This window comes from Castor canadensis, chromosome 8 (assembly GCF_047511655.1).
Source record: "Castor canadensis chromosome 8, mCasCan1.hap1v2, whole genome shotgun sequence".
NCBI classification, from domain to species: Eukaryota; Metazoa; Chordata; class Mammalia; order Rodentia; family Castoridae; genus Castor; species Castor canadensis.
Genome location: NC_133393.1, coordinates 51,555,038 through 51,578,848, shown reverse-complemented (window position 1 = coordinate 51,578,848; position 23,811 = coordinate 51,555,038). Strand labels below are relative to the sequence as shown.

At 41.2% G+C, this 23,811-nt stretch overlaps 1 protein-coding gene across 4 annotated transcripts in view; it reads right to left on the bottom strand.

The window, feature by feature from the left end:
- Positions 1 to 6,448: 6,448 nt before the first annotated feature.
- The window catches only part of Mylk4 (myosin light chain kinase family member 4), a 92,258-nt gene continuing 74,895 nt past the window's right edge, over positions 6,449 to 23,811 (bottom strand). For all 4 annotated transcript variants that reach the window (XM_020185296.2, XM_020185297.2, XM_020185298.2 and 1 more), the window contains 6 exons: positions 23,591 to 23,661; positions 22,653 to 22,781; positions 21,935 to 22,087; positions 18,983 to 19,061; positions 13,920 to 13,989; positions 6,449 to 10,527 (listed from right to left, as the gene is read on the bottom strand). In XM_020185296.2, the coding sequence (XP_020040885.1) occupies positions 13,945 to 13,989; positions 18,983 to 19,061; positions 21,935 to 22,087; positions 22,653 to 22,781; positions 23,591 to 23,661 (477 nt within the window). In that variant the 3' untranslated portion in view covers positions 6,449 to 10,527; positions 13,920 to 13,944. The remainder of the gene's footprint in view (positions 10,528 to 13,919; positions 13,990 to 18,982; positions 19,062 to 21,934; positions 22,088 to 22,652; positions 22,782 to 23,590; positions 23,662 to 23,811) is intronic.

Genomic DNA, 23,811 nt, shown 5'->3' with positions numbered 1-23,811 from the left:
TTAGAAGTTAGGGAGTGTTGTTATTGAGACTTTCTTCTTTCTGTCTGATTACTCACTCTGACAAGCCAACTGTCGCATGACCAGCCCCATGTAGACGTTTACCTGACAAGGAACTGAGGCTTTTACCAACAGTCAGCACCAACTGGCCAGCCCTGTAAGTGAGCCATCTGGGAAATGGATCAATCTTCTAGCCCCAGTCATAGTCTTCTCTAGCATTAGTTGTGATAAAAAGAAATAACACTACTATTGGTCAGAACCGTTTATTTTTTTTTTCATTTTTCTTTTATTATTCATATGTGCATACAAGGCTTGGTTCATTTCTCCCCCCTGCCCCCACCCCCTCCCTTACCACCCACTCCACCCCCTCCCTCTCCCCTCCCCCAATACCCAGCAGAAACTATTTTGCCCTTATTTCTAATTTTGTTGTAGAGAGTATAAGCAATAATAGGAAGGAACAAGGGTTTTTACTGGTTGAGATAAGGATAGCTATACAGGGCATTGACTCACATTGATTTCCTGTGCGTGGGTGTTACCTTCTAGGTTAATTCTTTTTGATCTAACCTTTTCTCTAGTACCTGTTCCCCTTTTCCTATTGGCCTCAGTTGCTTTTAAGGTATCTGCTTTAGTTTCTCTGCGTTAAGGGCAACAAATGCTAGCTAGTTTTTTAGGTGTCTTACCTATCCTCACCCCTCCCTTGTGTGCTCTCGCTTTTATCACGTGCTCATAGTCTAATCCCCTTGTTGTGTTTGCCCTTGATCTAATGTCCACTTATGAGGGAGAACATACGATTTTTGGTTTTTTGAGCCAGGCTAACCTCACTCACAATGATGTTCTCCAATTCCATCCACTCACCAGCAAATGATAACATTTCATTCTTCTTCATGGCTGCATAAAATTCCATTGTGTATAGATACCACATTTTCTTAATCCATTCGTCAGTGCTGGGGCATCTTGGCTGTTTCCATAACTTGGCTATTGTGAATAGTGCTGCAATAAACATGGATGTGCAGGTGCCTCTGTGCCTCTGGAGTAACAGTCTTTTGGGTATATCCCCAAGAGTGCAGAACCGTTTATTGTATTTAAATGTTCTGGAGGCACTCTATGGAATGCCTTTCAGCAAGCCATTGTGTCCCAAAAGAACCACATCTGCAGGCCAACTTTAGGCAGGGAGGCCAGACTGTGGCTCCATTGGAGGCCTAGAAAATAGTTGCTGTAGCTTTAGAGTGGACAGGGTGGGGGAATGAAGCAAATGATATTGAAAAGCAACCACTGAATACCTGAGGATCTTGAGCAAGATACTAATGAATTTTTAAGTTTTTTTGAGCTTAAGTTTTTTGTTTTTGTGGTGGTACTGGGGTTTGAACTCAGGACCTCACACTTGCCAGGCAGGTGCACTTGAACCACTCTTCTAAGCCTTTTTTTGTGTTGGATATTTTCAAGATAGGGTCTCACAAACTATTTGCTCAGACTGGCTGGCTTCAAACCACAGTCCTCCTGATCTCTGCCTCTTGAGTAGTTTCTGAACTTTAAAGTGATCTGATTAGATTTTTGTTTTAATGTTTTAAAAATTAAAAAAAACAGCCAGATACCTGCAGCTTACACCTGTAGTCCTAGCTACTCAGGAGGCAATTAGAAGGACTATAGTTCAAGACCTGCAAGAAGTAGGGGTATGTGGGTGGGAGTGGTGTTTGTGTGACTTCATCTCAACCAATAGCTTGGCGAGGCACCAGCTATGGTGGGAAACATAAAATAATAAGATTGTGGTTCAGGTAAGCCTGGGCAAAAAACAAGACCCTACCTCAAAAATAACAGAGCAAAAAGGTCTGGAGGTATGGCTTAAGCAGCAGAGCATCTGAGTTCAAATCCCAGTAAAGCCCCAAATTAATTAATTAATTAAAAAAATAAAAATCAGAACTGAGACTGTAGGTCAGTGGTAGAGTATGTGCTTAGCATGTGTGAGGCTTTGGGTTAGAGACCCAGCACTACAAAAAATTAAATTTAAAAAATGGTCCCCAGTGTGGAGGACTGGGGGAGAAAAAGAGCAGCCCAGTGATAAAATCTGAACTCTCTAAAGGGCTCCCATGTGGTGCTCCCAACAATAAAATTGGGGAGGAGCACTGGAGGGAGGGGAAGAAGATGGCAACCTTGGGAGGTATTTTCATCACTAGTTCTCCTTCACTGCAAGATTCAGTTTTCAGCAGAAGCAGGACTCAGAAAGGCCATGCCCCTAGGAAAGATGAAGATGGCCCCAGAGTCCTGGGGAGCAGTGAAATTCTTCTTTGCTGCCTCATGTCTACTTTAGGGCATTCTTCCTTGGACTGCCAAGAGGACAGAACCTGCTCCTGTTAATAGTCCCGTGGAGGCTGACTCTGTGAGGCAGAGAGGCGCAGAGATAGCAGGCAAGGATTCAGGGACACAGACAGGCCTGCTGAGCTTTATGTTTGGGGGCAGAACAAGCCTTCCATGAAATGGAGGGAGAGGAAGAGAATCTGTGGTCCGTTCCTGGGGACTTGTGTGTTCTTCAATCAGATCATTGAAGGCCAAGGACAGAAGCTAAAAGAATTTTTTCAGGAAGGTTTATGTCAGATGCTGTGGCCAAGCAGAATGATTTTGTCTATGCTTCACCATGGTATGCTTTGGTGCATTAGCTAACATTTGAAGACTGTTGACCCATTCAAGGATATACACTGGGAGGTGGCATTTAAAATTAGAGTAAGAAGGGTGGGTTTTACTATCCTCTCTTCTTTCCCTATGACCATGAAACATCAGAAAAGTTTTAAATTAACATAATACTAAAATGATTTTTTAAATTGAACTTAGTAGTGTCTAAATTGTGTGGATTGGCTAGAAATGTTATACAGACACTTGCATCTTAAGTGAAGAATAAGAGTATGAAATAAGAATTTTGTGGTACTGGGGTTTGAACTCAGGGCCTACACTGTGAGCCACTCCGCCAGTCCATTTTTTGATGGGTTTTTTTCAGGATAGGGTCTCATGAACTATTTGCCTGGCCATGCATCCTCATGATCTCTCCCTCCTGAGTAGCTCAGATTACAGGTGTGAGCCCTTGCTGCCCTCTGAGAATGTAAAGTGGCAGGGTCTTGCTATGTTGCCAGGCTTTCCAGCTCCTGGGCTCAAATGATCCTCCTGCCTTAGCCTCTTTAGCAACTGGGACCACAGTCATGACACTACACTGGGCTCCCATAATAACATAATTCTTATGTAATAATCTAAAAATCTTGTAAGTGCAGAACACTGTGCTCTTGGGAGTAGCTCTCAGTCTCTTAGAGTTTCATTGATTCTGTGTTCAGCTTTTTTATAGAGGATGCTATCACCTGATCTAACTAGATAGTTAGCTAGATTTTGAAATCAGAACTGTATGAACCTTCCATTTTAGATACTTTCAGAGGCCCTACAAGACCAGAACGCTAAGACTGCACCAAGCTAACACAGAAGTTTGTCTATCTGTGGCTGTACCTGCTACTTACTGCTTATGTGTAAGGCAGAATTCAGCCTGAACCTTGTTCTTGTTGTACCAAATACCACCCAGCAGACAGGTTATAGGGTTTGGGGGCAAATATACTGCCTTCCCTTATCTCTAAAAGTTTTAAATAGCTCCTGAGATAATAGTATTAGTTGGGATAGTTCCATCTGCTTAGGTTTGTCTGAGACAAGGGCTGGGGATAACACTAGGAAGTGACTATTCTCTGTTCTTCTGCATGATGGTACACATTAGTGTGATAGGGACTCAAGGAAAGACTGATTCACTGCTACCTTCAGGGCTGGCCTCTTGGAAAGGGCTTGGTGGCTGTACCATTGATGGGGTGGTTGGTGTTATGGGGAATAGAGCAGCAGCAGGGAGACGCCCTCTAATGTGTCCTGCCAGATGAGGTCACTCTCTCTGACACATTGGCCCCTAAACCATTTAAGAGTATTTTTGAAATCTCTAGAAATCACTGGGTGAGATTTGGGGGTTCAGAGGCCCTGAACCCTGCACTTGAGGCCCTGATCCAGCTGACTATAGACTAGTATCTTTCACGAGAGCTTTTTTGTACCTAGTGATGTCTGGAGAAAATTGATTATAAGCTCTTAAGGAAGCTCTACATTAAGAGCAGTGGAAATGTTTCTGGGGGTACAAGGAGCCCCAGGAACCACTGCACATAAGGATCATGAGGCAGGTTGGTATCCCTTTCTGAGTAAGTAGTGGAGGGGAAGTGTGAAGGGCTTGGTAACCTCCTTTTGTGGCCTGGCGAGTGTGACTGCCTGCTCTACTTCATCCCTGAAGATGGCAAAAGCAGGGCCAGGAAGGAGGGCCCTAATTCTCATCTCTGAGCGGCAGGTTCCAAAGCCCTTACATTGAGAACCTATTCCTGCGCAAGGATGGAACCACCCACTGGGATGTTTTGCAACAATATGGAGGGCCGATTTCCTTCCCTTTGGGGAAGAAGTCAGAATGCCTTGTCTAAGCTGGGGTAGTGGTACATGCCTGTAATCCCAGCTACTTACGAGGCAGAGATCAGGAGGATTGTGGCTCAAGACCAGCCTAGACAAAAAGTTAGTGAGACCTCATCTCAACAGGTATGTGGGGTGTGATGGTACGAACTTGTCAGCCCAGCAACAAGTAAGGTGAAGATAGAAGAATTGAGGTCCAGGGCAGGCCCAGGCAAAAATGCAAGACCTTATTCAAACAGTAAATAAAGCAAAAAGTGCTGGGGGTATGGCTCAAGAGGTAGAGCGCCTCACCCATATTTATTGCAGCACTATTCACAATAGCCAAGTTTTAGAAACAGCTCAGATGCCCTACAACTGATGAATGGATTAAGAAAATGTGTAGCTGGAGGAGTGCTCAAGTGGTACAGTGGCTCCCTAGCAAGTGGAGGCCCTGAGTTCAAACTCCAGTATTAGAAAAAAAAAAAGAAAGAAGACGTGGTGTATATATACACAATGGACTATTATTCAGCCATAATGAAGAATGAAAGTAATGTTGTTTGCAGGTAAATGGATGGAACTTGAGATCACCATACTAAGCTAAATAAGCCAGGCTCAGAAGGACAAAGGTCACGTTTTCCCTCGTATGTGGAAGCTAGACCTATAAGATAAATGTGTACATAAATACATATATGATCATGTATACATATACATCATATATGCATATATATATATAGAGAGAGAGAGAGAACATGATTGTAATAGTCTCTCTTTTGGGACAATGGGAGGCAGGACAGGAAAAAGAATGATTAAAGAGTGTACAATAGTGAAATACATTGCATCTGTCTGTGAAGATAGTATAACAAAATGCATTTTAAGCTGTTGAATAATAGGAGAACAGGGAGATAGGGAAAGAGTAAGTAACAGAGGGGCTTAATCTGATTAAAGTATAATATATACATGTGTGCAATACCATGGCTAAACCTCCTTGAACAATCACTATAAACTTAAAAAAATGAAGGACAGGAGGGTAAAATAGGTCCTGTTAGGGGCAGGGTACCAGTGGGAGGGGGAAGGGTAAATGGAGAGGCAAAGGAGGAATATGGTCAATACTTTGTATTCATGTATGAAAGTTGAACAATGAAACCTACTGAAATTGTTCTAAGAAAGGGGTGAGGGAGGATGAGGGAGAATGATGAAGGGAGTGAACCAAATTAAGAAACATTGTAAGCACATATATAAATGTCACAATGAAACCCCCTGTACAACTAACAGGGGTACACTAAGGTGTGTGCCCTGCTTAGTAAGCCCTGAGTTCAAAGCCCGGTAACACACACACACACACACACACACACACACACACACACAATGCCTTGCCTAGAGGTTGGAGATTGGAGTTGAGAGAAACCAGGCTCAAGAGAGAGGTGCAGGGTTGCTTTGATGAAAACACAGACCCCTTTCCCAACACCCACACTTGCAATATTGGCAATGGAAAACTCAGGGCTTGTCTCAGCCAGGTTGAGTGCGGGATTGTTGCTGCTGGGCTACGAAGGATCCAGATGTTGTCACAGACGGGCATCTGACTCAGAAGCGGAGCAGTTGCATCTCCAAAGTAGATGCTGAGCTCAGAAAGTGCTGCTGCAGCTTGTAGCAGGGGGGCTACTCCATTCTGAGGTCCTGAAGTGGTAGGCTTTCCAAGGCTGACACTCTGCTAAGTCTCAGAACAGTCATGACTCCACATTAAAGCAATGAATAATCGCAAATCTGCCTTAATAAATTTTACCCACTGTCCTGGTAGGAGAAACTTTACAAATATCCAGTCTATACTTCTGTGTTAATAGGAAAAACCCTGAATCCTGTGTTGGTACATGGGAACCACCATGTTTTAAATGGACAGTTGCTTCTCTCCCATGGGGCTGGCTGGTAGTCCTGTGGATGGCTCTGGAGCCCCTATAAGTTCAAGGCCTTTTTAAGGTCATGGAAGTGGTCATATCATCAGACCCTGCCATAAAGGAGAACGTTTATATTACATTTGCTAAGTTTACTTTATTGAATAATTTAGCTCATTAACAAAGAATAAGATCCATGTTTGTTCTTTGATATAATACATATACATGACTATTATAGAACACCCTCATAAGGCAAAGACATATAGTTGAGTATACCTAACATTCGGAAATAAAAAATACAGATGATATATGCAATACCATATTATGACTCCACTTCCAGTTCTTATCTACATGGTAAGCCTCATCAGAAGGACTCACTCATATCTGTCAGCAAAACACACACATCCAAGGTCTGAACACTCAAGGGCCAATGTTCTCTGCTCTTTTGAATGGGTGGCCGTAGTTGAGTCAAAAGCCTTCATGGAAGGTGAAAGAACATTTGTGAAAACAAGGAGACACATGCAACACTTGTAATTTGAGAAGCCACAGACTTCAAGCTATACCAGTAAGTGATCTGAATCTCGGGCTCAGCATCAACTAAGTCCAGCATTGACTGGAAAGCAATTTGTCATTTGGAAATGAAATTTTCATCTCAAAAAGGCCTTGGCAGTGCTGGAAAAGGAACTAAGTGGTAGAACATGTGCTTAGCACATGTGAGGCCCTGGATTCCATCCCCAGCGTGAAAGAAAGGGAAGAAAAGAGAGAAAGAAAAGCCCATAGAGGAAGGCTGTGATGGCGGGGGTAGACTTTGATTCTGACATAAGAGAAAGAGAAGGAAGTAGAGAAACTTAAAGAGCACACACAGATAGGAGCACTGGAGATGCCAGGCACCAAGCCTCAGCCATGGTGTAGCCAACCAAATGGCAGGACTGGCAGGAGTGCAGGGCTGCTCTAAGGCTAACCACCACAGCCTGCCAGGGCCCTACCTCTTCCTCTTGCTTTCATTTTACAAATGAACTTTCCAAATGAGCTGGCCCACAGCCCAATCTAAACAGGAACATAGGCCTACTGGCACCCCATGTTGAATGGCTGGAGTAGGGCAGAGAGAGCACCAAGCATGGGAGGCAAGGAGGAATGAAATAATGAGCAGGATTCTCGTTTCCTTAGTATAAAATCCTAGTTTGATTCTAAAATGAGAAGAAAAATTTCTCTGCTAATTTTCATTAAATGGGTGAAAATATAAGTATGCACACATCTTTCAGAACATATATCAAGTATGCCACAATGAAACTAGCATGCCTATTTACATTTTTAAGGAAAGAAGACAAATTAACATCAGACAAAAAGCCATGAAAAGAAGCCTACGGTATGCAACTGTATAAGTGTTACCCAATTCACCCTGGGAATCTTTGCCCCAATTAGTTGAGATGAGAATCCCTTCTCAAGTTTTTTATGTAACAAATGAGAGCATGAGCCCTTTTCACCCTGGTTGTAAATATGAACAGATTTTGGGTAAGTGTTGGTGTCCTCCAAATCACAAACATCGGTACGCTTTCTTCATAATAATCTGTCGGTTTATTTCTCTGCAGACAGTGGGACGTGCCATGCCTCGCAAATCTCCTCCATTTGCTAAAGAAAGGAGAACGGCCAGAGTGAGTGTGAGCAAGGCCATATCATCCATTAGAGGGTGGAGGAGAAATACAGCCTCTCAAGTCCTGATGACTTCTCGGAAAATTTGATGACAATAGCCCCAGTGTAACCAGACTCAGCTTCTCAGAGTTCACACTTGCATCTGGTTTGATTTCCCAACTTTGCAAAGCCCCTTTCCCCACCAGAGCAGCAATTCATTGAGTTACAGGCTCTCTGCTGGAGCAGCCACACATGGGCGTGGAGCAAGGGGACAGGACGAACACCAGACTTTTAATCTCCCGTTCCACCGTAACTCTAGACTGTAATCATCAACTCTGCAATGTGAACTATCCTCAGCTCTCCTATTAAAGGCGCCCTGCTGGCATGAGGATGCCTTCCCATCCAAATGTGGAAATTTAACTATAAATTCAAACAAGATCCACCCACTAACTATAGGGTCATCAAGTGGATTATTGGTAAAGAAATCATGCCCATATCTGACCTAAGCTGTCCTTCCATGTGTGGCAGGGCCTGGGGAGAATTTACCTGCCAGTGTGAGTTAGATGGAAGCTGGATGCAGGCTGTGCATCCTGCAAAAGTCCTGCTCATTGTGGTAGAGAATCCATGCCACAGGACCAAAAATGCCCTTCCACTCGGGGTTTCCAATCAGACCCTTGTGTCCTATTTAGCATTTGAGTGAATGCCAGCTTTCTGTGGTCTAGGAGCACTAATGCATAAACTGGCTTGTATTTTTCCAGACTCAATGAATAGCATCAGCTAAACATAGCACAGTAATATAACACTTCAGTCACAGGACTGTGTGTGTGTGTGTGTGTGTGTGTGTGTGTGTGTGTGTCTTTTCATTTTCTCTTTTTTTTTCTTGAGAAAATGAAACATTTCAACCATAGTCACATAACAGGGATATGGGAAAACAGCCTTAGATAAATACATAGACCAAAGGAAAGAAGAAAAATATCATAGTATGGGAGCAACGGCTGGAAAGGAATAGGTTTTATAGCTAGCATGCCCATGAAATTGGCATGTGGCCTTCAATAAATTGCACATTTTCCTCTGTCTGCTTGCCCTTTGCTTTGACACGAGGATAATGATGCTGTGCACTAGTTCTTTGTGGGCCTGCTGTGACTATGTGCATTAAACCTGCCCTCACTGAGAGGGTCACAAAGTTAATCATACTCATTCCTATCATGACAACAGCAGCCTAGAACCATTTACGGCTAAAGATGAGGGCATTGTTGGAGCTGATCCTAACAGGCAGTAGTATGGAAATGGAAAACACGAGGAAAGGCCTCGAGGTGGAGTGGCGAGGGGATGGTGGGTGTGCAGTGGGATTTGCAGTGGGATTTGTGGGTGCTTTGCATCATCTCTGCTTCATATGGAATGATGCAAGTTTCACTCTCTACATCCCAATGCTTTCTGTGCCCCCAAATGCCACCTACAGTAGTGCTCATGTCTCGTATTAAATAACTGATAGGCTAAGGAACCAGAACTCTGCCATGCCCAAAGAAAGAGCTAGAAGAGAGGGCCTCTTGCCTTGTGGTGCCTAACTGCTATTTCTTTACAGCCACCAAGTGAGATGAGACTCTGTAGGTGGTTCTCTTGGTCTTCTAAATGTTTCAGTTTACCCAGAAACCAGAGCACTTCTTCTAGTCACTTCAACACTGGGAGCCATGCAGTGTCCTTCCCTAGGAGGTACAGGTCCATTGCTTGTCACTTGTTGTTGACACCTGGGGTTTGAGGAAAGCTCCTGTGACTGCCGGCATTCTTCTGAAGGCTGTAATTTAAAAGACTAACCATAAACAGATTCCTTTTGCATTGCCTCCAAAACCAGTGTGTTTTATACAGATGAGCTGCCCATAGAGGAGATCAGGGAGTGCACTGTGAAAAGGAAGAACAGTAACTTGAAGATAAAATCAGTTACTTGGAAGAACTGATGCACTTGGAGTAGAGTTCAGAGTAAATGTAAGGTCCGAACCGAAGTCTGATGCCGCTTGACTCAGAATTCAAAGAAGGCTTACATTTCAGCGAGTAAATTACGTATCCATTGAATTCAGCTGATTTCAGACCAAGTCAAAATGAGAAATGAAGTATTCCAGGGTATGCCAAACTTAGATTTTTTTTCTGGAGATATAATCACCCCATTGAGAGGAACAGTGCAATAACTGGAAGCATTTTTCTCCTTCTAAATAGATCCTCCAGGTTTTAAAATTTCAAATAAATCTCAAGTATGATTGTTCTAGTAGTCTGAGAAATACCAGACATAATGTACCCCTATCTGGGTGACTAAGATTCAAAAATTTTAAAAATTAAAATTAAAAAAAAAAAAAAAAACCTCAAGAGGGCAGGGAAACAGCTTCCCGATCTGCACTAGATGGGAGGTGGGGATCTGCCTGAGCCCCCAGGGGACAGGCAGTGGATGACCCACTGAACACAGTAGAGTTGCTCCAAGTTCAAGTTCAAGGACTCCCCCTACTACCTCTGCCAGTCATTAAAGGGGTCAAGACATCAGAACTGCTGAGTGTTCAAAAGTCTTCTCAAAGCAGCAGCAACCACAGCAGTTTTCCTGCAAAGCAAACAAAATATGAATCTTGTTAATTCAGCAGGACTTTTAAAATTGTAATTAGTTGGTTGTGCCCCTTAGGAAAACCTCAGATGATTTTTTTATGACATATGTGTGTATGTGAGAGAGAAAAAAAGAAACCTCTTGATGGATCCTACTGCTTACCAGAGTTAAGTTTTTTTTTTTTGTTTTTTTTTTTTTTTTTAGTTTATGAGAGACATTTTACCACTATTTGCAATACTGAGGGACAAGGCCTTTTTGTTCCATCTGTAGCACAGCCACTCCTAAACTGTTGCACTGGTCTACAGTCAGCTTGATCCCAGTATCAGAGCGAGATATGGAAGTCATGCAGGGAACACAGTCATCTCTTAGTATCCATGGGGTGTTGATGCCAGCACCGTAGATACCAGAATCCACAGATGCTCAAGTCCTTATATAAAATGATGTAGTGTTTGCAAAGAACCTACACACTTCCTCTCATAGACTTTAAATCATCTCTAGGTCACTTATACTGTAATACCTAACCCAATATAAATGCTGTGTACCTAGCTGTCATGCTGCATTGTCTGAGGAATGAGGACAAGAAAAAGAGTCTGTACATGTTCAGCATAGATGCAATTTTTAAATCTAAATTTTTCCATCAACAGTTGGTTAAATCTGAAGCTATAAGCCATGGATATGGAGGGCTGACTGTATTTTCATTTGTTCAGGATCACCTCTGACCTAGGAGCTGCACTCTGTTCACTGCCCTAAGTCATTTCTATGGATCTAAGGAGGTGTCCTAAATTTATCTCTCATAGTCTGGTAAACGATGCAAAGTTGGGTATAATTAACAGAGTGCCATCAGGTTGATTTTTTGAAGTATTTCCTTGAAGTATCAAGAAAACCTCGAACAAATTGAAGGAGATTTATATGCCTAAATTTACACTGTGGAATATGCCTCATTCACATGGCCTGGAACGCTTTCTTTTTCCACAGGAATAATCTTTAACCACCATATTTTTAAAATCAATATTATCTCAAATTTGGTTTCACTCATAATACATTTTGCCAAAAACCTCATCTCAGCCTGGCAGAGAGTATAATGTGAAGAATGATTTTTTTAAACTTCTCAAATGAGTTTTCTCCCAGATTTAATATCTGAAATTTATCTATCTATCTATTTATTTTGGTAGTACCGGGGGTTGAACTCAGGGCCTTGCACTTGCTAGGGCAGGAGCTCTACCACATGAATGACTGGTGCCAGTCCTTTTTGTGTTAGTCATTTTTGTGACAGGGTCTCATTTTATGCCAGGGCTGGCCTGAAGAACTTTTTGCCCAGACCGGCCTTGAACTGTGATCCTCTGTTCGCTACCTCCCAAATAGCTAGGATTACAGGTGTGAGCCACCACACCAAGCTTTACATTTAATTTTTAATTAAAGAAAAAAGTAGGGGCTGGGACTAGGGGTCAATGGCAGAGCACGTGTTCTTCATGCATGAAACCCCAGGTTTCATCCCTAGCAGTGAAGAAAAAAAATGAGTAAGAAAGCAAATTAGGAAGCATCCAGATTATGTGGATCTAAATAGATTTTTCCTTGGCCTGAGACCCAGGTGAATTTCTGTGGCCTAAGAGGGCTGGCGTAACTCAGGGAAAGGAGGCAGCTAGCCCACCTGGCCATTAGGAGGCAAACTTGACTGAGTCCAGAGAGAGGTCTCATCATGCAATTCCAGCAAAGGTTGTGGCAAGCTACATTGGTGTGACCAGCTGCATAACTGTCACCAAATGACTGCCACTACTGTCCAATACATTGGGTTCAAAGTGACAGCCTTGGTACGGAAGGACTATACTCCCTCCCCAGCCATTTCCTCTCATTCCTTCCCCTAGACCTCGGTGACAGGCTGCCTTGCAATGCCACCCCTATCACCCAGTGCGTTCATTTTTACCAGGCCTCAAAAGTGCCTTCAGTACTTCTGGTGGGAAGGTGGTTTGTGGCAAACCCTTGGGGTTTGTGGTAGCTGGGGACAAAACTGCTTCTGGGGGAGAGGATGAGGGAGGAGAAAGGATGAACAGAAACAGGCCTGGCTGCTTTGGACCCTGCATACTCAGAGCTTACTGTGAATGCCTCTCAGTGCTGTGAACCAGACCTGGACCAACAAGGGTCCTTGAAACAAAACTGCCTCCTAGCTTCCCAACACTTTAATGCCCTTTAATACTATTTTTGACAAACAAGAATGATCCTTGTAAATTGAAAGACCAAACCTTCTGCCTGATCGTTCATAACTTCCTAAATAAGTAACAGACTCATAAGTAAGTTTCCCTGATGTGGAAGGCCAAGTGCTTTCCAAATACTGGTTTGTGACCTTGATTATTATATACTGATTTACTCCTATCTCATTGTATTCTACAAAAGATTTGAGGCAGTGTAATATGCAGCCAGAAAAAAAAATCTTACACAGAAAAATTCTGATTGGAATAAAGGATTAAGGCCAGTATAATTCAGTGGTAAAGAGGTGCCCAGCATGCACAAGGCTCTGGGGTCACTTTAGCAGCTAAGCTGGCCGTGGACTGTCTGTCTCCTCCAAGGACATAAATGTTGGATTTTCTAAAAGTGCTTCTCAGTCAGTGCCCTGTTGCTCCTTTAGTTTTCCTTAGGGCATACCTTGACCTAGTTATTGAGATAAAAGGAGGTATTCATGCATACAACTATTCCTTAATAATTTCAACAAAACTCTAATTGGGGTAGAGGAAAACACATCTGAGTTGTGTGCAGAGGTGTTACTCAGGGTCAGAGAGCAAGACCAAGGTGACAGCAGCTCAGGGGAGGAGACCCAGGCTTCAGAATCATGCTCTCCATTTCCTGGCTGCAGGCCTTGTGTGAGTTACTTCATTTCTGAGGCTCTGAGATGCAATTCTCCCATCTATACAAAAGAAGGTGTCATCTCCACAAGCCTTACACAACTTTTGTAAGGATTGCCTGGAACCGTTTCTGTTCAGAGACTGGAGCCTACTGAGCTCATTATTGAGGGTTCCTCCTAGGCACCCAGGCCTTGGTCTGGCCTATCTCACTAAAGCCACCCAGTGATCTTAGGTAATGAGACTATCCACAATCCTCCACTAGAAAACAGCAGAACAAGGGTTCAAACACAGCACTCTGAATTTGGGGCCCTCTCCCATCTCCAGGCAAAAACACTGCCCTGCTTCCCATAACATCTGTGCAAGGAATAGGCAATTTCTTTCTTACTCTTCTTGCTTAGGACTTGCACAAACACCTCTTCAGCAACAGTTCCCCAACCAGAGGAGCTGTTTGAATCTGATTGCAATAGAAATCTCAGATTTCAATCCTAGTCAATTCCTAAATGAATGTAATTTCCTTTATTCCCAGGGTGGGGGGGGAACAAAAGACCTGAGACCAACCTTTCAAATGGGTGCCTTCGGTAGACTATTTGGTCACGAGGTTCTGCACATCAGAGCTGCAGTTCTTTTTCTAGGAAAACCAGGGAACATTTGGGGAAGGATTAGAACTGTTTTCATCAGTTCCTGGCTTGTAATAAGAGTCCATAATTTGCTATTCAGTAGATGCCATTCTACAAGAAGCATTCTTTTTTCTTTGTTTGTGAGACAAGGTCTCACTATGTAGCCCAAGCTGTCATCAAACTCACAACAATGCTCCTGCTTTAACCTTCCAAGTGATGAAATTATAGGTGTGGGTCACCAAACCTGGCTTTTAGCAGACACTTTTTTTTCTTTTTCATTCTTTTATCCCAGGTGTTCTCTCACTTGAGCCATCCTTTCACCTCTCTTTTGTTTTCGTTATTTTTTGAATACGGTCTCTCATTTATGCCTGGGCTGGCCTGAACTGCAGTCCTCCCATTTAAGCATCTCACATAGCTGGGACAACAGGCATATACCACCATGCCCATTATTGGTTGAGATGGGGTTGAGATGGCTGGCCTCCAACTATGATCCTCCCAATCTCTGCCTCCTGAGTAGCTAAGATTACAGGCACAAGCCACCACACCTGCCCTCCACAGACATTTTTAAAGGTTAAATTGCCAATGACCCTCCAGCAGACACCACCTTCACAGTTTTAGCTCAAGCACACCTCCCACTCTCCTGTAATGCCCCTGCCATCACTTCACTTCCTTCTTACTGAAATCCTGAGTCCACCCACTTAGTCCCTAGCCACACTTAATTTTTACACACAAAGTACAAGAGTTAGGACTTGTGACACTGGGGCTGCAATGACTAGAAGATGAGTCAGACACAGGTATGGTTCCTTCCATGAGCACTCAAATCTAGCAGATGAGGGTGATGTAAATGCCATGGAGAGATTCAAGAAGACAAAGAACTCCAGTTTGGGGATTGAGAAAAGCCCTTATAAAAGAGGTGGCATTTAACATCGGCCTCAATCAGTAGGATTTGGGCTGCTTTCCAAGGAGTGGTAGAGACAAGACTGGAAATGAGTTTGGGGAGTACTAGAGCAGCTGTGACTGCTGGTGCATTTGGTTTGGTGTGGACATTAGGGGACATGTGAACACTTTTGATCAGGGATTGCCACAATATAGTTTGGATCTTAACTGTCCCCCAAAGGCCCACATGTTCAAGATTTGGTTCCCAGCCTACAGTGCTGTTGGAAGGTGGTGAAACCTTTAGGAAATGGGGCCTAATAGGAGGAAGTCAGGTCATGGGGCATGCCCTCAAAGGGAATTAGGGGAACACCCCCACACACACCCTTCCTTCTTTCTCTCTCTTCCTGGCCATGCAGAACAGTTTTGCTGTCATGTGCTCCCACCATGATGTTCTGCCTCATCACAGGCCCAAATTGATGATGACCCAAAACCTTCCAAACTATAAACTAAATTCACCTTTTTCTCTTGACTAGTTGATTACTCAGGTATTTGTAATAATAATGGAAAGCTGACCAAAACAGGAGTAGTGTGATCAGAGTTGTGATTAAGGAAAGGATGATTTGATGGACTGGAGAAAAGAGTGGAAAACAGTTGGATATCAGCTCATGAGTGTTTTATTAATCCACTGAGAGAAGGGTCTGAACTATGGTAGTAGCACTAAGAATGAGAAGGAAGGGTAAAACACATCTTGGTTCTGGGAGAAAAGAAACCATCTCATATTTGTTCAGATTTCCTTCTTCTGACCCCAAAGCATTAAGGAATTCTGAGGTAGGTATTTGCTGAGCTCTAATAGATTCATAGTTTGGGAGTGCTTTGCCCTGCCCCAGGTGAGGGCTATTTATGATGGGAGATCGGTTTTGTACATACAGATGGTTGTGGGCATAAGGAAGGCCATAAAACAGAAGGCAGAAAATTTTAATTTCTAAGAAAGAAAAAATGTTTCTTATGTGACAGATGATAGGCATGCTTAAGTGATCAAGAATTAGTTAAGTACTCCTGAATCTGAAACAATTAAAAGAGATAAATAAGAATGTATAAAATATTTTAAAATAGAATTTAGGTCAAAATGGTAAGTAACTTAGGATCAAAATTAAATTTCCAACATAAAGCTAAGTTCTTATTTAGGGAACATGTCAGAACCAAGATCGTTCCAAAACTAAATCTTCCAGAAAAATTTAGTCTCAACAGAGGTTGAGACTGAAAACCTGAAATCTGAAATGCTTCAAAATCTGAAATATTTTGAGGGCCAAGAACATGACACCACAAGTGGAAAACTCCATTCCTGATCCCCTGCTGGATTACAGTCAAATCACAGGTGCACTAAAAATACTGCATAAAATTGCCTTCAGACTATGTATATGTGAAACATTTGAATTTTGTGTTTAGGCTTGGGTCCCTAAAGATGCAAGATGCATGCAAATATTCCAAAATCTGAAAAAAAAAATTCAAAATCTGAAACACTTCTAGTCCCAAACGTTTCAGATAAGGGATACTCAACCTCTATTTTATTGAAAAATAAAATATATTGTTTGAATATTGGCTTTCAATCACATGAAATACGTACAAGAATGTTTCTGAAAACATGGTCTAGGCCTCCTTTACCCAGCACAACAGTAGAGCAGTAAAGCTCTGCCCAGACTCCAGAACTTACCCTCCCATCCTCATTTATAAAATGGGAATAGTAATAATGCCACCAATATTGGCGCTGTAAGAATTACATGCAGTTAGAGCAGTGCCTGACACAGGGCCATATAACTTTCATGATAACTAGACTTAGGAGATTTTTTAAAAATTGTCGCCATTCTTAAAATATCTTTTCACCTCAGGTACTGGAAGATGGATAGAATAACAAAAAGATGATTTTTTGCTGTTGTTTAAGAATATTCTTTAAAAAAACCTTTAGACTGTATAATGTCATTAATTCTGTGCTGTGGTTTCTATATTGTCCTGCCATGTCAAAGTGAATTTGGACACCAATAAGCTTGGATAAAAATACAGTCGTGGAAAATGGGCTCAAAATAGGTTGGTCACCCTAATAAGCAGTTTATGTAGTCTGAGTGAAGGCCTGGCTAGGTAATAAGTCTATTTTTACTTGGCATCAGTACCAATTATCAAGGAAAGGTATATTCAGACACAAATAAAACTTGGTACTGATGCTGAATTTAGAAGTAGAGTTAATTTCAATAAAAACTGGCTATGGAAAAAGTGAGTACCTGAAGCATAGTCATTCCAAGGTTTGTTGGTCAGGGAAAAGTTCCTTTCCAGAACCCCAGGGAGTGGGGAGGATAAGGAGAAGAGGTGGAGGAAATGAAACTGAATGGCGCACGTACCATGCTAGGAGCATGGCAACAGCCACCTCAACCAATGCTCATGTCAGCCCGGTCTTTCACCACCCCTGGGGGCATAGGGTGTTAATTGCTTCTGTGTCCATCTTGTCCAGTTAACCATCCGAAATGTATGTCTGTTCCTGTGTTAGTTCTATATTCCCTGTTCATTTGAATGGAAACAGCATGAGGAGGGTACTGAAGCCAGTTAGTTAGAAGGCTATGGTAGTAACTCAGTGGACAAGTTCCAGGCAAGGACAACCATGGGATTGAGAAGATTGGACATATTCCAGAGGCAATCAGGGGATATAATACACAGAATTTGGAGGTAAAATAAGCATGAGATGGAGGAATTGAGGAAGAGGGAGGAAACAAGGAAGATGCCTGGGGTCTGTTTGAGCCACACAATGGGTATCCTTTGCTGGGAGGATGGTTGAGGATGGGGTGAGGTGGGGAGAGATGAGTTTGGCTTAGGATTGAGAAGATCCACGTGGAAACATTTAGTACACAGGTGGATATGTGATCTGAAACCAAGGAGAGAAATCTTGCCAAAGAGACACATGAGGAAGTCAGAATACAAACATAAGATAATAGGAGCAGAGAGAGATGTCACTGTAAGAGGTTGGTACACAGTGTGGACTCAATTATTCTCACCAAATGCTTTAGTCTTTAGTCTCTGGTAAAAGTAGGCTTCACATATATTTGCATGAACATCTGCATCAAGCTGAGTATTAAGATTTGGTGCCAGAACAGACTAAACCAGGTCAGCAGAGAATTTAGAAATCTGAATTCTGTTTTAAGAAGACATTTACGTACATGAGCATGTCTTCTCCAGAACTTTACACTTTTTTAAAATTTATTTTATTCATATGAGCATATAATGTTTGGATCATTTCTCCCCCCTACCCCCTGTCCCCTCCTTTTCCCCCGCCCCCCTCTCTCTCCCCCCTACCCCCTCGCTACCAGACAGAAACTATTTTGCCCTTATCTCTAATTTTGTTGAAGAGAGAGTATAAGCAACAATAGGAAGGACCAAGGGTTTTTGCTAGTGAGATAAGGATAGCTATTCAGGGAGTTGACTCACATTAATTTCCTGTGCATGTGTGTTACCTTCTAGGTTAATTCTTTTTGATCTAACCTTTTCTCTAGTTCCTGGTCCCCTTCTCCTATTGGCCTCTGTTGCTTTAAAGTTTCTTAATTAGTTCCTTTGCACTGAGGATATCAAATGCTATCTTGTTTTTTTTTTTTTGCATTTCTTGCCTATCCTCATACCTCCCTTGTGTGCTCTCGCCTCATCATGTGATCAACGTCCAATCTCCTTGTTGTGTTTGCCCTTGATCTAAAGTCCACATATGAGAAAGAACATACGATTTTTGGTCTTCTGGGCCTGGCTAACCTCGCTCAGGATGATGTTCTCCACAGAACTTTATACTTTTATATATCCAGACCATAGATACTAATGTGTGTGTGTGTAAGTGTGTATGTATAGTACTCTGATATAATTCATTTTATAATGAATACAATGATTTCTTAATAAACATAGTAGTTATGCTGAACACAATAATCTATTAAGTGTATATAATTAAAATCATAATTAGCATTACTTTTAAAACAAAAACTGTTGAAAAAAGCATTCTAAGGAGTTTAACACTAGCATAAGATGTGAAGCTGAGACAAAAGGTTGAGGGGAATGTACACCTAATAATCAAAAGACAGGAAAAGGGGAAACAAGAAGCATAGTCACCTGTGCATTGAGTCTGGAGTGGAGCTTGTGGTCTGACAACCAGGGGTGCTTGAGAGCTTCACTGGCACTTATTCTCCAACTAAAGGGAAATTCAGGAACTTATTAGTAGGAGCACACCAAATGATGCCTGTGTCAGCCATTCATCTTTGGCTCTGTCCACCACCTTTGGTAAACTAGATGGCCAAATGCCAAATTCACAGTCAAATCTGTCTTCTCAGGAATTGTGTGCTATGGATGATGTCATAGATGACCATTAGAACCAACTCAGGTAACAACAGTGGTAAGATAAGTAACACAAGTGATCAAAAATACTTCATAATTGAGTATCTACTTCTAAATATAAGTCATAAACATCTGGGCTTCATAAATTTAACTCCTAACAAACAGTTGAAAAATAAATGCACATTTATTGTTGTAAGAACAAAATGACTCTTGGTGATTATAGAAACAATTTATATGTTAAAAATTTTCACTAACTTTTGAATTAAGAACTTTGAATTTTTTATAATAGGGAAAAGAGCTAATATAATTGTTGAAAGAGCACATTAAATTACTTTATGAACAGACTATATCCTTTTGGATAGATCTAAGAAAATGTACACAATTTGAGAAAATAATATAAGGGAGAACAGTAAAGATTATTTTACAGTCTAATTCTAAGCTTTGTAAACTTGTTTGGTATTCTAATATCTATCACATTAAAATAACCCTTCAAAACAAAATTGAGTGCAACAATCTGAAATCTGCTTCTGAAAAATATCAAGTAGTTTCAAGCCATCATGAAGCTTCAGTTTACAGAACTGCTTCAGTGTAACTGCTTCATCAGATACCAAATATTTAAGTATAAGGCTTAGAGAGAAGAGATGTCTTTACTTGAGATGAATTTATTGCAAACATCATCATTATAGAACCCTAAACAGGCTGAGATCATTAATAAAAACTCTTTACTTCTACCAATCTCAGATGGAAACACAATTCTGCTTAGTAGCATAAATTTTCAGTCTTGGATCCCCAGGGCATTCCAACAGCTGAGAGTGTCAAAATGATTACTGCTGCACTCTAATATCACACTTTTAAAATCTCACTATTAAAAGTAAACAATAGCATTGTAATAATAATTAGACTTTTAATATTTCAGGTTCATTTTTATATGGCAGAAATGTATTGTATGATAGTGATATTCAGCTTTGGCCTTAGTTTCATCCAAGTATTGTCAGTTGCCCAAATGTAATCTGATGCTTCTTAGGTATTAATGAAGCCCTCAGACTGCAGGAGCAGTAGGTCACAGCACTGCCTTAGGATCTGTTGTTTGCTAGCCACATGACTTCACTGCTCTCTGTCTCAGTTTCCTCATCTGTAAAATAATGGTCATTATCTGCACATACCACAGGATTATTCAGAGGTTAAATAAAATAACACAACAGCATATGTATATATGTAGATACATTCTATATATTTACATATAATGTATATCTACATGTATTATATTCAATATAACATATTGTATATTACATTATATGTTACATATATATAATATGTTCACAGTAAGTGTGGATTTCTCATTCTCTAAAGTTTGGTAAGGTTGCTATTTTCCATCTGCTCATTGCCTAGCGTACAGTACTGTGCAGATAATAATAATGATAACTTTGACTGTTATTTACCTTTCCATAAGGACAAAGAACATCACTATCTAAATTGCCCTTCCCCTCTGACTGATATTGTTAGCCTGGCTAAGTCTACGTCACTCTGTAGAGACTCAGGTCTGGTCCCATCTTTGTGTGAACCACATTGTATTCTTTCACTTTAAAGAAACCTATATAAAAATATGTATCTCTTCTATTAGATCATGCATTTACTAAAGCAGGGACTGGACTTCATACATCTATTCTCAATATCATGACACATTTCCTGGACTAATTAATGATCAGCTAAATGCTGGAATGCAAGAATCTCCCATCAGGCACTGTACCAGGTCCATTGCCCGTGTTGTTTCCGCTGCTTCCCATGGCACCCTCCTAGCTATTGACTCGTAGGCATGTTTACTATGGAGCTAAAAGCCATAAAGATAATAAAAGAATAAAGCAAGTATTATTGACTCTGAAAATTTTAAATACCATCTATCATGATATGGCTTAGATATAAAGCCATCTGAAACAGTTAATTACAATGTCCTTCCCCCTCTATGACTCTAAAGTGTAAATCCCTATATTTCAATATCCTTTTTCACCCACTGAATTTTGAATTAATATGGTTTTAGTATGACGGAGAAAAAACAGAAGGTCATGTAACATACAATGGGTTAGTGTGTGGCCTTGGAAGGTCAACTTGGGTTTGAATATCATTTCTGCCACTTACTAGCACTGTGTCATGGGCCAACTACATAGAATCTCAGCCATAAAACAGTAATAGGGCTGAGGTGTGGCTCAAGTGGTAGAGTGCCTGTCTAACAAATGTGTGGCCCTGAGTTCAACCTCCAGTAGCACCCAAAAAAAAAAAAAACCCAGTAAGAATGTACTTTCTATTTTTTAGAGTTAGGGGAAGGGGCAGTGGTTAAAAGAAATAATGTATAAAAAAAATAGTTGGCACTCTGGCCTATAGTAGATTCTCAAATGAAATGGTACAGAAGTATTCAGCTATACAGAGCCACAACTGCTTTACAGAGGTGAAAGTGATAAAGGGTGAGTCACCTGACACCCAGCAGGAGACCATGATTGTTGGAGCTTTGCTGCAAAAGGCAGAAAGAGAAGTTTTCACAGCCATACTGCGGTCTCATGGCCAAAGCAGTCCCTGACATCACTAGGTCAGGTCAAGTGGGTCAAATCTCACTCTGTTTGCAATTAGCATAAGCACCACGGATGGCATGGGGGAAAATGGATTCTAACAATGCTGGTGGGGCACACTGCTTCCTGACTATCCCCAAGTTTCCTAGTGTGCAGGGTGGACTGGAGCTACCTCTTCTCCTTAATCAGGAGCTTGGCGATGAACTCCTTAGCCTCCTCCGAGATGTCCTGAAATTCTTCGTCCTCCAAGTCCCACCTGCATGCCAGGACATTGCTCAGTGTCTCTGCATCATTATCACCCAGGAAAGGGGACAAACCGCTGAGTCTAGGACATAGGATCCCAAGTCAGTATTTTTAAACAGCCTCAAACCCATTATAGAAAGGTTGCTTTTTGGTTCTGTCATTTAAAAGAGGAGGAAATAAAACCTAACAATGAAGCATAATTTTATAATCTATCATTGCAACCAAGAAAATGCTGACCTCCCCCACCCTAACTCTTAAATTATTCTCAAATAGTACAAATTTTTTTTAAAAAAGCTGTCACATTCTCAGAAAGCAAAATGCCTGAAATGTCACCTTTGGGGAGTAAGGAGATGAGTATGTGAGGGCTTTTGTTTGTTTTTAATAACTTTTAGGGCTTTAGGCAATGTCCTAGGACTCAAAGTGACCTCTGAAGAGGACATACATTTACTTTTTTCAGATGATGTGGGGAAAGGAATTCACTCCTTTCACCCCCCAAGATTCAACAGAACTTAGAAAGCAACTAAATGTGTAAGGCGTTATTTATTGTTAAAAGACCTAAATTAGGGCTTTTGTTCAAAATAGTAAAATCTTATATAATATACACAGGTTGAGAGCAAGTATGTGAGAGATACTGTGAAGCTTCTTACAGCATATAGGCAATGACCCCCACACTCCACATGTCAGTGGGAAAGGAGACAAAATCATAGTTCACAACTTCAGGAGCAAGGAATTCTGGGGTTCCAAAGTTCACCTTCAGCTTCTCTCTGGGTTTGTATCTGAAATTGGGGAAACAAAGTGGATGGATGTAGACTGTCAGTCAAAAACCAAACACTGTGTACACTGAAAAAAGACATGGTCTGTGAGACAGAGTAACTTCAGTTACAAGCAAACTTAAAAAAGAAACTATAAAAAAAATTGCATATTTGTGCTAGTGACAGAAACATGTAAAAAAGGCCCAGGGGTTTTAAGAGTAAAAATTCATCTATAAAATCTTAATAACCTGAAATAGTTGTAGAGAGAGCCACTCTGAATAATTAGAACATCTGAATTATAGAATACAGCAAAAAGAAAACCAATACTGTCCTTGTCATGAAGATGGCTTGAATACACCTTTGCTAATGAACAGGAAAATGCTGCAATAATTTACAATGCCATTCTACATGCATCATTAATGTGCTGAATTGTTAATGTGTCTATGTAAACTTTTTTTCCCTTAAGAAGCTTAGCTGTACCAGAACCCTCTGTAATCTTGTTTAAACTGTTAACATTGTTAAAGCAAATCTTCTCTTTACAGATGGAACAATAAGACTAAGATGAATCCTTACAAATGCGAAATTAATGGCTTCTAACTTAATAAAGTTCATAAAGGATTTTTCATTTCTCACTTTATTATCACATACATTAGAGAAACTTTTAAACGCTAAAATACCAAATTCAACAAGGTAAGTCTGAACATAATTTAAGTTAAATTAATTCTCAACGAGGGCATGAAACCAAGGGGCATATCAGATTTATCTTTGCAAAGAATGTGCATCCATCATGCCCCCTGACTCCATTCCTGCACCTTATGCCCAAAAAGACATACCTTCTGGCCAATCCAAAATCAATAATTTTTATTTGTTTAGCATCCCGATTCACACACAGGATATTCTCAGGCTGCCAGGAGAAAGAGACACATTAGCAATGAAAACAACCATCCTTCACTCAAATTGTCCCTGAACCACAACTAAAAATACAACAATGCTAAGGAAAAACATATCAGGCCTTTCACTCAGAGGCTGGCTTGTCTGTGTGGGTATTTTCTCC